The sequence below is a fragment of the Kogia breviceps genome, chromosome 15 (assembly GCF_026419965.1).
Source record: "Kogia breviceps isolate mKogBre1 chromosome 15, mKogBre1 haplotype 1, whole genome shotgun sequence".
NCBI lineage: Eukaryota > Metazoa > Chordata > Mammalia > Artiodactyla > Physeteridae > Kogia > Kogia breviceps.
In genome coordinates this window covers 69,586,981-69,601,177 of record NC_081324.1, presented here as the reverse complement: position 1 = coordinate 69,601,177, position 14,197 = coordinate 69,586,981, and the positions used below count along the sequence as shown (strand labels likewise).

At 45.3% G+C, this 14,197-nt stretch overlaps 1 protein-coding gene across 6 annotated transcripts in view; it reads left to right on the top strand.

Moving 5' to 3' along the window:
- The window catches only part of LOC136792672 (uncharacterized), a 390,674-nt gene that overhangs the window by 358,847 nt on the left and 17,630 nt on the right, over positions 1-14,197 (top strand). For 3 of the 6 annotated variants that reach the window (XR_010836810.1, XM_067014857.1, XM_067014856.1), the window contains one exon: positions 12,690-12,873. Coding sequence is in view for 2 of the 6 variants with exons in the window: in XM_067014857.1 (XP_066870958.1) it covers positions 12,690-12,873 (184 nt within the window). In the remaining 4 variants the exon portion in view is untranslated. Of the gene's footprint in view, positions 1-12,689; positions 12,874-12,980; positions 13,204-13,469; positions 14,186-14,197 lie in introns of those variants that run through there. The other 3 variants (XR_010836809.1, XR_010836807.1, XR_010836808.1) reach the window with 3 other exon arrangements.

Genomic DNA, 14,197 nt, shown 5'->3' with positions numbered 1-14,197 from the left:
AAATTTTAAAAATAATTTTTTTTTAAAGGGAGAAGAAAAAAGGCAGGGTAGATCATCTTGCTTCTTGAGGCAGCTGGTAGGTTAAAATGTGACACTAAAGGAGCTTGAAGCAAGGGCTTGGGTTCAGCTCACAAAAGCCGTGGCCTGAGGACCTCCCCCCAATATTTTATTGAACTCCCCTTTCTGCTTGATGATTCATGAGTGCTGCCCCAGCCTTCCAGTCAGATTTGCTGCACGTTTCCATAGCACTGGGAATTAATTTCTCCCCTCTAAGGAAGAGGTGGTGGTGCTGGGAGGGGGCAGGGGGTGGGGAGGAGACGTGAGGGGCAGAGCCACCCAGGCCTGCAAAGGTTTGAGGTGACCTTCCAGGAGGACACTGGGATGAGGTTGACAAGACCTGCGCTTGGCTCGTTTGGGGACTGTGAATTTGATTATTCATGAGTTTACGCTCACAGAAAGAAATCATTTTGTTGCGTGATTCCTCATAGTTTCTTGTGGAAGCTATTTTTATTTATCTATTAATGTCTTGTTAGAATTTTTTTTTTTGGTGGTGTGTGCCGGTTGGTTTGCCACTTGTGGTATTGAGCCAGACGGGTAAGGGTCTGAAATGTGTTGATGGCGAGGCCAGTTTTCTCAACAACTTCCCCTGCCTTTTCCCTTGGAAGAATAGCAAAAAGGGTGGGGCGGTGGGGGTGTGTGTGTGTTGCAAATAGTTGCTTGTTTGATTCATGCCTCTGCTTCCCGTTAGAAATGAACTGGTTACCTTTGCATAGGATCATTGCTTTCTGCAGTTTGGACTGTGTGAAACTCAAGAGGATGGAATGGAAATTCTTTGAATAAGTAGAGTCAGAAAGAGGTCATAGGAGGAAGCAGGGCTTGAGAAAGGGTATAAGGCTAGGTGATACTGAGGGACTTTCCAAAATTAGGACCCAGTAGGAGGCAAGGCTGTCCTTGTAGGACTCCGAACTAGTAAACAAGTCACCCTTCCTCATAAAAATCTCAGCTTCCTTACTGTGTAATGAGGGTCACATGGGGATGGAAGATTTGGTCCCAAAAGCCCAGAGAAAAATGAAGTTCTTTCATGAAGCCACTACCTCAGATTTAGTAAGTCCATGGTTTGTGTGCCTCTCGTCCTTTACCCAGTGCCCAGGGCAGACATAGCTAATCAATCCTAGAACACTCAACCCAGGGCAGCCATCTAAGTATAGCAGGCAGCCACTTAGCATGCAATCAGAGTTACCACTGGAACTGGAGCCATGAGAACTTTTATCAGCATGCCTGGGTGTGGGAAAGGGTGGATCCTTAAGGGAGGAAGGCAGAATGTCAAAAGGAATGGAGTTAAGCCTTGCTCAAAAAGATCATGAGTTCTGGATTAGAGAAACGAGAGTGTGAACCCCAGTGGGATCTTAGTAGCTGTGTGATCTCAGGCAAATTTCTCCAGGACCAGGGCCTCAGTTTTGATATCCAGGAAACGGGTATAATACTAACTCATTGAGCAGGATCCAATGAGACGCATGCCAAACTCAAAGCTCTGTGCCATACAAGCTCCCTCAACCCGTCTCACCTTTTCAGACCCTAGACTCCTTTGCACATGTCATTCCTGCAGCCTGGAGCATTCCTTCTTCCCTTGCTAACACCTACCCAAGCCGAATGCCATCTCCCCCTTGGGGCTTTCAGGAGCAAACCATCTCAAGTCCATGCAGGATAAATTACACCCCCTCCACTCACACATCCTCTCTACCATATTTTTACATTTGCTGTGCATGTTCAGAAATGAATGACCAATTTAATCTGTTCTCTCCCTTCCTCACTAGATTGGAGGTCCAGGGGATAGGTTGGGAGATTTTGTCACCTCTCTGTCCCCAGCAGCCAGCGTAGAGGTTGACACCTGGAAGAGATCCAGTAAAGGTTTATGAATGAAGGAAGGAATGATTTGCTGTGTGTCTCTGGTCAACCTCAGCGCCTCTCTGGGCCTGATGTCTGGCATTCAGCCCCAGGTTAGACTTAGAGGTGACCTGGCTGTGTGTAGGGGGTTCCAGAGCCCTGGGGGCACGGGCGGGGGATGCCATACTGATCAACCTCCTCGTTGGCTCTGTCACCAACTCTCAGTGTCTCGAAGCTGATGCTGACGAGGAAGGTGGGGACAAATTGACACAGGAGAATTACAGACCGTTGGTTAAACTTTTCTTGATTTTAATTCTGCAGTTGTCTTTTAATATTTTGTAGCCAATGAGTTTGCTGGGGCAGGAGGAGTAGTCTCAAATATTTTTGTGAATCCTTGGAAAGTGTTAGGAAAGAGGTCATGCATTAGAGAAGATATGTGCTCTGTCTCCCTCTTTGTACCTTCTCTCTGTGCCTCTCCTTCTCTCTGCCTCTCTCTGTCACTGTCTCCTATTTCTGTCTTACTGTCTGTGTCTATTTGTCCATCTACACACACACACACACACACACACACACACACACACACACACACACACACACACACAGACTTTAAAAGTGAATGATGGGGCTTCCCTGGTGGCGCAGTGGTTGGGAGTCCGCCTGCCGATGCGGGAGACGCGGGTTCGTGCCCTGGTCCGGGAGGACCCCACATGCCGCGGAGCGGCTGGGCTCGTGAGCCATGGCCGCTGAGCCTGCGCGTCCGGAGCCTGTGCTCCGCAACGGGAGAGGCCACAGCAGTGAGAGGCCCGCATACCGCAAAAAAAAAAAAAAAAAAAAAAAAAAAAAAAAAAAAAAAAAAAAAAAAAAAGTGAATGATGTACATGACTTCGCTCCTGACACTGTTCCTTCTCAACAACTTTCTCCCTCCTCCCTAAAGTGGCATACGTGCATCGGGATCCTGCCTCCCCACCTTCCATCTTTCCTTCCTCCCCTATGCTTTTCCACCCACTGGGATCAGTAAAGGAGAGAATTGTCCCCGAGTACCAAGATCTGCTTCAGTCTTACCATGTGGCCAAAACAAACACCCTCCTCAGAAGGTTGCTGTTGGATGATGGAGCCGGGGAGGGAGAAAGAGGCAGATCCAGCAAGAGCCATCGTCGAGAGGGAAGAAGAGAGGAGCTGGCAGCTGGTAGGCCAAGAGCTTGGCTGTACCTGGCAGAGCCTCGGGACAAAGGATTCAGTAGCTGGGGAGCACAGCCCTCCCCGCAGAACCTGGGGATGACCAGGGATGCGGCCTGGAATCGGCTGGTTCTCCTACAGGGTATTGGTCCCTGGGGCCCCCACATCTCCCATTCAGTTGGTATTTACCAAGAGCACCTTGCTTCCTGTGGGGAACGCTCTGCTTCCCCTTGTAGGATGACTCCCTGTGGTTCCATGACTTACTTGATCCTTTTAAATATATTTCAATAAACCTGTTTATTGAGATGTAACTTAATTATCATAAAGGGTACCAATATGAAGTGAAGAACTCAATTAAGTTTTGCATGGTCATATCCACCACCGAGGTCAAGATGTAGCCCATTTCCAGAGCCCCAGGCAGCACCCCCGTGTTCCTCCCTGTTAACACCTGCCCTGATATAACCACTATCCTGACCTCTATCACTTCTCACCTGCCTCTGAATCTCGTATGAATAGATGTATCCGGTGTACACTCCTGGGTATCAAACTTTCCCCTAACGTTATGTCTTCATCTTGTTGTTTCATGAATCAGTAGTTCATACTTTTTATTGTTGAGTAGTATTCCATTGAATGAATATATCACAATTTATAGCTCCGTTCCACTACTGATGGGCGTTTGAGTTGTCCAGATAAAGAGCTGCTGTAAAATTCTATCTTGTGTCTTTGGTGGTTACGAGCATTTTTTTTTTTCCTGTAGTTTATATATCCAGGACTGGAATTGCTGGGCCAAAGTATAGCACATGAGCATATAGCATAAATGTGTGTTTAGCTCTAGTAGGTAGTGCCATATGTTTTGTGAAGATATATATATAGATATATCTCTATCTCTATCTATCTATCTATCTATCTATCTATTTGCAGTGGCTCCAGGCATATTTTATTGCTTAGAGTGAAAATATGTTTTTAAAAGTGATTCTATCTAAAATTAAGTTAAAGAAAACTATGAAGTCTATAATAGTACTGGTGACAAGGTAACAGTGGGATGTGACAAAGACCATGGAGGCAGCATGCCCAGTGGCTGATATTCAGGGGCCCTTGGAGTCCCAACTCATTTATTCAACATGATATTCACATCATTATTCAACACATACTTTATTATTTTAGTTCTCTTATCTGTGAAACAGGGGCGATGAAATACCCCCTCCTGGGGTTTAGTGAGGATTAAATGAGTTGGTGGATATAAAGCCCTTAGAACAGCACAAGGCACAGAGTCAGTGCAAACTAATGTGAGCTATTATTGTGGTTGCTGCTTTTTGAACACCTACTATGTTCCAGACAATAAGAACTCTGTGGATGTCATCTCACTGAATCCATATAAGCATCCTGTGCATTTGGGGAATGGGTGCTTTGTTTTCATACCCATTTTACAAATGAGGAAACTTGAACTTAGAGAGGCTGAGTCCCCTGCCTGAGGTCACACAGCTCGTGAACAGTAGAGTGAGGACTCAGGTCTATGTGGATCCAATGCCCATATTCTCCTTATTACCCCTGGAAGAGAGTCACTTCTTGGTCATCAGCAAAGCAATCAACTTTTGCAATGTTTTATCATCAGGGATTGATCACACATAATTAAAAATCCAAATATAATTCTCACTATCATGGTAGGGAATTACTTTTCCCTCATGTAAAAAAGTCGGAAGAATGGTGTCCATGGTGCCATGAGAGATCCAGGCTCTTTCTAGCTGTTGTGCTACCATCTTTAAAGTGTGCTGCATCCTAATGCTCTCAAAATGACTGTTGGAGTTCCAGCCATCACACCCTCTATCCAGACTAGAAGAAAGGGGGAGTCTGATGATGAAGAGATAAGCGATAGCTCAGATTGCCTACTTTACAAAGGGATATTTTTCTGGAAGGTACACCCAACAACAATTTCTTCTGCTTACAAGTTTTTAGACAGAAGTTGTCACATGGCCATCCTACATGCAAGTAAGGTGGAAAAATATAGTTTTTTAATTGGGAAAATTATTACTCATCCTCTGAAAAATAAATGTTCTCTAGATAGAACAGGTAAATAGATATGTATGGCCAACAGTATCCCAAAGCACAAATATTAACCCAGGGATCCAGGGTTCTTGTTTGATTAGGCGTAGAAAAGGATAGTAACTATAAAGTCACAATAACTCCTATGGTCCTGTGTGTGTGTATATATAATAGAGATATACAATAGATATTATATTAATATTGAATTATTATGTACATATATTCAATTATTATTCAAAATATAAATGTTAGAGGCCCAGGGAGAAGGAGTTGCATATTGAAGATCACAGAGTAAATAAGCAGCAACCCCAGGAATTGGGTCTCTGTCTCTGGACTCCAAGTCCAGTGCTCTTTCAAGTATCCCAGGCTGTTTGTTCCCCCCCAGACTTGGTACTTTCCTTCCACTTCTATCCCAGTTTTTGACCTTGTATGCAATGTAATCATTAGTGTAGATGACCAAATAGTTCTGGTTTTCCTCCCTTCCAGAATATGCAGTGTTGTACTTTCTGCATCGCTGCACTGGGGTAAGGACATGTGAATAGTTCTGGCCAATGAACTAGGGGGAAGAATGGATGTGTATCAATTATGGGTAATATAATAACCAATGCAAGGTCTTTCACAGCTCACTTTTCCCTCTGGCACTCTGACCAGCAACTTTTGAGAAGGTGACTTCCCATTAGCCTGGGTGCCCAAATGGCTGTGATGAGCCGAGCTTCTTGCCAACTTGAGATGAACACAGTATGAGCAAGAAACAAACCTTTGCTGTTTCGAGCCACTGAGAGCTGGAGGTTGCTTGTTACTGCAGTGTAACATCTTTTATTTGAATGATACACATAAGCTTCACGTTTCTTTTCCTGAATTTCAGATTGAGTCACCCAAACTGGGGTCGTGGTGCTGCTGAGAACTTCTTCAGCTGTGCTTCTTATGGGCAAGTAGGAACCAAAGCACCATACAAAATTGGAATAAGAGGGTTTCAAGTTCTGGTTCCCAATACAGTAGCCACTAGCCACATGTGACTACTTTGATTCAAATTAATTACAATTAAATAAGATTTAAATTCAGTTCTTCCTTTACATGAGCCACATTTCAATGCTCAATAGCCACACGAAGTTGGATAACACTGATATAGAATATTTCCATTGTTGTAGAAAGTTCTCATGGGCAGTACTGGTCTAAAGCCTTAGAAGTTGAATCCATCTTCGAGCTGAGAAATAGTGGAGTCTTAGAAAGATGGGATACGTCACCTTAGAATGTTGGCATCTTAGTACAATGGACTCCCAAGGTAGCCTTGGTCATGAAGTGCAACAGCATTTCTCCCATCACCTTGAAATGACAAATGTTACCATTAAATCATGGCTACCTACAAGGTGGGGATTGTGGGTCACAGAAGTATCCAAACCTGGATGAAGAGGCAAGCAAGTGGCAGAGCATCTCACCTTTGGACCCATCAGGATCAGCCTCCATCCATGTTAACTAGAGGACCCGGTGCCCAGCGTTGGTCAGGAAACCCTTAACAGGCTTTGAAGGAGCAATGCAGGAGGAAGAGAGTTTCTCATGTGAGTGAGGTCAAGGGCAAGATAACTAACAGAAGACCCTGCAGCCAGCTGATCGCTGGGTGGGTGACCGTCGCTGGATGACCTCAAGAGAGTTACTCAACCACCATGAGCCTTGACTGCCTCATCTGTAAAATGGCAATAATAGCCTGTATTTATAGAGCCCTTATTCCTGCCAGGCTACTTGCCAAGGATGTCATATGTTTCATCTCCTGTTTTATCCTCACAATAAACTCAGAAAGCAGTTCTAAAATTACTTTTCTCCCTGTCTCTCTCCCACCCCCCCTCCTTCTTTTTAACGATTGGCCCTGTCTCCCCACATTGAATGTGAACTGCTAGAAGGCAGTTCATCTTTTAATCCAGAGCACCTGGTAGAGAGCAGATAATAATGGTTTCTCTTTCTCACTTTTGGGGAGAACGTGAAGGTGAGTCTGAGTGAGGTGCCAACCATTTCCCACTTGCAAGGCAGATAGTTTTACTTCTTCCTGGTTATTTCCAATTCACGTCACGGGAACATGGGAAAATTACTTGAGGATGGGCATGGTCATACAAGCAGATGGAATGTGTGTGACCTCCAGACAGGAGAAATTAAGAGCTAGGCCCAATTATCCACTCTTTTTTTGCCCCACTGCTACGCACATATGCTGTGGAGATACCATAAGATTGAAACTCCCTGGATTATTGACTTGCTGTGTAAAGGACAGCTCCTGGAGAGACACCCAAACTCATCTCACAAAGTACATGGTGAGATGAGTTTGGGTGTCTGGGTACCAAACTCACCATGTACCTTGTGAGAACAAGAAGTAAGCATTAGGGACTTCCCTGGTGGTGCAGTGGTTAAGAATCCGCCTGCCAATGCAGGGGATATGGGTTTGAGCCCTGGTCCAGGAAGATACCACATGCCGTGGAGCAACTGAGCCCGTGTGCCACAACTACCGACCCTGTGCTCTAGAGCCCTCAAGCCACAAGTACTGAGCCCACATGCCACAACTACTGAAGCCTACGCGCCTAGAGCCCATGCTCCACAACAAGAGAAGCCACCGCAATGAGAAGCCCGCGCACCGCAACGAAGAGTAGCCCCCGCTCGCTGCAACTAGAGAAAGCCCACGCGCAGCAACGAAGACCCAACACAGCCAAAAATAAATAATTTTTAAAAAAAAGAAATAGGCATTGCTTTGTTAGGTCACTAAGGTTTGGGTGACTTCTTGTTACTGCAGCACAGTCTGACCTATCCTGTCTAATACAACCAACTTTGAATCCCCTTCATCCTCCCTAAGCCCCAGGGCACCTCCCGCCTGGCACTCCAAATCTCCAGCATAGGTTGGCTGATGTTTGTGGTCAATAGAGGGTCCCAGGTGGTCTGGACCGGGCCATCAAGTGTACCTTACAAAACCTAGGCCACTGGAAAGGACGCTGACTCTCTTTATCTCCTCATAAGCAGCTAGCTCTTGGACACTTAAAGTTGCTGGGTCAAGCACTATTATTTGACTTTTTTGATGCACTTTATGTGGATAACAAGGAAGTTTTCCAGAGACTATGTCTGTTTTTGAAGCTATCTCCTCTCTCCTTGGAATGAAGGAAGACAGTAGAAAGTTTTCTCCAATGGCATGTGTCCTGGGCATGTGCTGGTTCTGTCCCAGCATTCCGCCCTTTCCCTGAAAGCCCTGGGTTCTGTATGGAGATACACAGGCGACCTAAGTAGGAGCAGGGGCATGTGACCCAGGAGGAGCCTGTCAGCGCACCCCTCCTTCTGACCACAGAGATTGACTCAGAGGTGGGCGTGGGAACTGAGCTGTTCAATCAGGGTGGATCTCAGGGCTTTGGGGGCAGTGTCCAGACTAAGACTCCCTTTCCTCCTTGCTGGGTGGGAGCACACAAGCACGTGCTTAGGAGCGCTGCAAAGAGCCTGGGGGTAACCAGACTGAGAATGAAGTTGACACTGTGGGAAACAGATGACAGAAAATAATGGTGTTCTTCATGGGTGACATCCTTGAACTGCTGGACCAAATTTCACCTTGATAGCTGAAATCTCCAACTTTTCTGTTTCATGAACCTAAGACCCTTCATTTTTAAGCTAATTTGAATCAGATTTTCTATTACTCATGACATAAATTGTCCTAATTGGTACACCACTTATACATCAGGGGACTAGACCTCTGTCAGTATCCTAGAGTTAGAGACCCCAGAGACATGAGATTATCCTGTCTGAAGCCAGGAGAGATAAGGGACTCATCCAAGTTCAATCAGGAAGTCCCAGGAAGTTCCTGGCTCCTGACTGCCCAGAATGGAAATCGTGCTGGATGTGTGTACATATTTGGAGAGACAGGGAGGGGGGGAGTGGAAAAGAGAGAGAGAGAGAGAGAGAGAGAGAGAGGGATGCTCCTTTTGCAGGAGTGAGTGCTGGCTGCCTGTAGCATAAATACATGCAAATTTATTCAGAGAAACTCTTCATGGCATGGGCAGATATAAGCAAAGTAAGGAGGAGAATTCATCTCAGTCCCAGGGATTTTACCTCTGATAGGGTGCGCCTCAAGATGCCTGTGAAACCCTCATTATTCCTCTTCTTTTCTCCAACTGGCCCCCAAGTCCTGGCTGATTCTACTTGAAAGCCCATCTCTCAAATCCGCCCCTTCTCACCAGCCCTGCACCAGCGCACTGGGTCCTGTCTCATGTGCTCTCCAGGGAGCTATTTCTCCAGTCCCTGCCCTGGGCTTCCTGTCTCCAAATTTGTCCTCTGCACAGTAGAGCTTCCTAAGGTGCCAATTGGATGGGACCATGTCCTTGCTTGAGAGCTTCCAATGGCTGCCTGTCATCCCCAGGACAAACCCAAGTTCCATATCCTAATATGCAAAGGCACTTCCTCCTTTCTGCCCCACGGGTCCTGAGCTCCAGCCACACACCCCTCTCCTTTTGTTGAATCTTTGGGTGCGCCTCATGCCACAAGACTTTTGTGCATGCTGTTCTCCCTGCTGGAAATGCCATTCTTTTGGCATCTGAGAAAAGCTTCCCTCCTCCATAAACCCAGTTCAGAAGTCATTTCTTCTGTAACATCCTTTCTTATCTTCTCAGACATAATTACTCCGTCCTCCTGTATATAATAATGTACAATAATATGTAATAATTCAGTAGTATGTAATAATCATAATAGTAAGAAGTGCTAAGTGTGACCCCAGCACCATGCTAAGCATTTGATATGGGTTATCTACCTCATCAAATACTCCCAATATCCCTTCAAAATAGACATCATAATCATTATTGCCCTCTTCTGCCATTTTATAGACAAGGCAATCATCACCTGGTGAGATAAAGCTGTTTGCCCATGGTTCCACAGCTAGAAGGAAGCAGGGCCCATGCGTGCTCTAGCCCGTTACGTCATTTCACCTGTAGGTTATATTTTTAAGATGATTTACAGTTTATTAAGCACTTTTACATGTATTAAGTTATTTGAGCTTCATGATGACCCAGAGAAGTATATGTTAGTCTCCTTCACTTTACCATTTGTAAATGTAGTCATTTGTAACCTTAGCATTCATCTTGAAGGTGTTGGATGGATGGATGGATGGCTGGCTGGATGGATGGATGGATGGATGGATGAATCAGTGGACGAGTGGTCAGACAGATGAAGCAGTAAACTCCAGTAAACTCCCTCCCCACTGTCCATTCCAGTACTTCTCTGAATCCGGGTACCACGTTTGCCATTAGAGCTTTGTGAATGAGCCTAGGGATGCAAGCCCGCTCTATTCCAGCCATCTTCTCCCCTTCCTCCATCCAGCTCCCTGCTCCCTGTAGAGGAGGTAATGTATTCTCTTGGAAAGGCTGTCTCTCAGCATCTCATCTGCATGCAGCGGCTGGGCCTAGCACCCTGTGTATTTGCACTGGCTGGGGCATTGAATTCTCTGAAGATGGAACGAAAACAAGAGACTCGGGACTTGCATCTCCAACTCCCCGAGGGGGAAGGAGACATCCCATGCCACACAGAGCTCCACATCCTCCCCCGAACACCGTCATTTGCTTTCTAAATAAACCCTGAGACGGCACTGTATGGGGTTATAAATCAGCTGGAAATCAAATGCTAACATGTAAATAAATTGCAAATCAGCTGAGAAATTGGTTTCATTTTGAGACGATAAAGCACATTTCTCCCGTGCTGATTTTGTAAGGCGCCCCTTAAGAATTGTAATATTTCTGTGTGGTAATGATAAACATTAGCGAGTTGCTTTAGAAATGAAAAAAATAGACAGCCTCTGGGGATTTGAAAAACATATGCACTTCAAATTTGAAAATCCAATTTAACTGTCCATTATAGGGAGAATAAAAAGGTAAGGATAGGATAATTTTGTAGTTACACAGCATTTGACTAAATCTGATTCCACGATGACAGGCACACTTTAAAAGCTACAAGTCCGAATGCGAGGAGACAGCAAATCATTTATTTATGATTGTAATCTAGCTCCTGCCTCGCAAGTTAGCGACTGAGCCGCTTGCTCCCTGGCTATGGACGGCATGTGTACACTTGTCAGTGAGCACTCTTAAAAACACTTCTCATGGAATTTCTGGGTTCGGGAGGGGAAAAAAAGATCATAAACGAGAGAGAAGACAAAAGAGATCGTCCTTGTCAAATTTACCCAAACAGGCAGATGTTGAAATTGCTAAAGTTTAGAAAGAAACAAATCTTTTTTGCTCCTTAACTTCTGCTGAAAGCAACTGTGAAAAACGTATATGTGTGTGTGTGTGTGTGTAAGCATGTATACATGCTCACATGCGCATGTACTTTAATGCAATGCTGAACACACCCAGGGCGGAGACTTTGCAATTGGAAAATTCACCTTTTGCAAAACTTCAACTCAGTTGATTTTCCCACGGAATGTTGCCTTCAGTCCTATTGTCAGCATCTCTCTGGTGACGTTCCTCTGCTTACTGCCTACACCTATGCGGGCCCCGCTCCTGCAGTTAAGGTGCAAGCTTGTTTTCTCAGAATAGGACAGGGTTCCCCCAGAAACACACTTGGAAGGGGCTGGAAGTCTGACATGGAAGGAAAGGTCAGAGGGGCTAAAAGAAATGCAGTCTTTAAGTCCCCACACTTCTCCAAACCCAGGACTCCATCAATTACATAGTATTCATTTTAACCAAGAGTCAGCCATACATGACTTCCCTATGGGAAGAGCATGACCCTTTATGTATCTGGGATCTCAAAATCCCACCATGCTGTGAAAGATGGCAAGTTACCATACCCATTTTACAGATGAAGAGACTGAGGCTCATCCAGGTTTAAGTTGCCCAAGATCACAAAACTACCATGTGGTTAAGCCTAGAGCTCACCCGCCATCTGTTTTCATCTTGCACCTGTCCTATCTGTAACCACATTCATTTACTTGTTCAGCCAAACAAATATTTATTGAACATTTAATATATGCCAGATGCTGCTCTAGGTCGTAGGGCTACAGCTGTGGGTAACAGACAAGCTTCTGTCCGGGTGGACCTCCTAGTGTGTGGAAGGCTCTGGAAATGAAGAAAAAAGAAAAGGTATTAGATAGCTTCCATTAATACGTGCTATGAAGAAAACCAGATGTGGGTAATAAAAAGAGGGTGATTTGATGAAGAGTGGTGACTCTAGGTAAGGGGTCAGGAAGGGCCCTCTGAGAAGGTGGCAGAGGAGGAACCCTAGGTGACAAGAAGGGGGCAACTCCCTGAAGATTCCGGGGTGGGGTGGGGTGGAGGGCGTTCAGGCAGAGGGAATGGGAAGTGCAAAAGCCCTGGGGTGGGCGTGAGCTTGGGTTTGTTCAACGAATAGAAGGCATCCAGGGCAGCTGGAGGTCACTGTGGGGGGCAGGGCTTGGTGGGGTGCTGTGGGAAGCTGACAGGGAGTCTTAAGCCAGGGAATAGCATTTAGCCTGTATAGCTGCCCCTGCAGGAACCCTGTACCCGGCACTGAGGCAGTGAAACCCGTAATCACTGTTAATAGACTGGCCTGCGTACGATGGAGCAAAATGCAGGCCCGGCTCCCGTCATCAAAATCGGCTTTTTGTGTCCATACAGGGCTCGGAACACCCTGATTCAGACCCACAGAATGATGGTGGGGATTTATCCCCGCTCATCTGGAGGTAAAACTCATTTGTACCAGGTGCCATTCAATCAGCAAATCAGAGAGAGAGGGAGGAAAAAAAGCAAGTTATTTCTCGTTCATGCAGAAGGAGGATGGATGGAAGAAAAACTCCAATGGGTAAGTGGATTCTTAGGGTAACCTGCAGTCTGGGTGTGGCAGGCACATGATTTCTTTGCGGGGGGGGCTCAAAAATTAAAACCACACATGGAAATGTCCCTGTCAAGTGTGTATAGGTAACAACAGAGGAAAAGGATTTGGGAGCAGGACCGCTTCTGTATTCAGAAATCACTGGAAATGGGGTCATGCCAGAAGCTGTGATTATTCAAACGACTATTTGCAACAGGAATAATAAAACCAGGATTTCTTGAATCCCCTGCTCTGTGGCAGACCCTGGACCTGGGTTTTCACCAGCAGCACCTACAATTATGACAACAGCCCCGCTGTGTTGCTGCTTTTATTATCCCAAATTCGAAGCTAAGGAATTGAGTTCAGCAAGGATTGCAAACTTGTTAAAGATCACACAGATCCCAACAGCCGACTCTGGATTCAAACCCAGCCTGTCCAGCTCCCAACCTGGCCTCTTTCCACTCTTGTATCCCTACCGACAAGGTCCCATTTTTGGACATCTTTGAAGATGCACTGCTATAAAGATATGTACAGTTGTTGAGAACATCTGGCAGCCCATCAGACAACAAAATCTCTCTCTCGTCCAGGTGGTGGCGGTGATTATTGTAAATATCAACTACTGACCCACTGGAATCTGTAGGATCTGGTTGTGATTTTCCCTGCGCTTGGTCTTTGCTTGTCACCCGCAAAGTTTACGCGAGATTTGTTCAGAATTTCACGAAACCAGGCAGAGCCTGTGTGGAGCTGTCAGATGAAATAATTTGTCAGTGATGATTGTGTGAATTCGTAAATATTTATGAATTCACAAGTTATAAATGTGCAGCTTTCGGGAGGGTGGAATTTGATGCTCACCAAGTCACAGATTACAATGAATATTTACAGAAACCCCAATCTAATATTAGTTCTTTGTGCTTACGAAAAAGCCCTTCTTCAGATTGTAACCCTTTCGGGATCAAGTGACTGAAGGAAAAGAAGGATAGCACAAGGGATCATTCCCCCAGCAAAAATAAAATAAAACCATGATACATTCCATTTGTGTCACGTTTAGGATTCTCACCGGATTCGCACATCTTTATGGCTCTTGCTCGCTACTCACAAGCTGTTTGTCAAATCGTTTTTGAACTGAATTGGATTGAAAAAGCTCAAGATGGCAGGGGGTCAAAAGACCAATTTTTTTAGTTCTTGTGGAGTGACCTGCCCTTTCTGAGGTCTTGAGCAAGTCTCTGAATCCCTTGGAATCCGTTTCTACAAAAGGTAGCATTTTGCAAATTTCGTCCCAGACGTAACCACCTTAATAACGCTTCCTTTTTTTTTT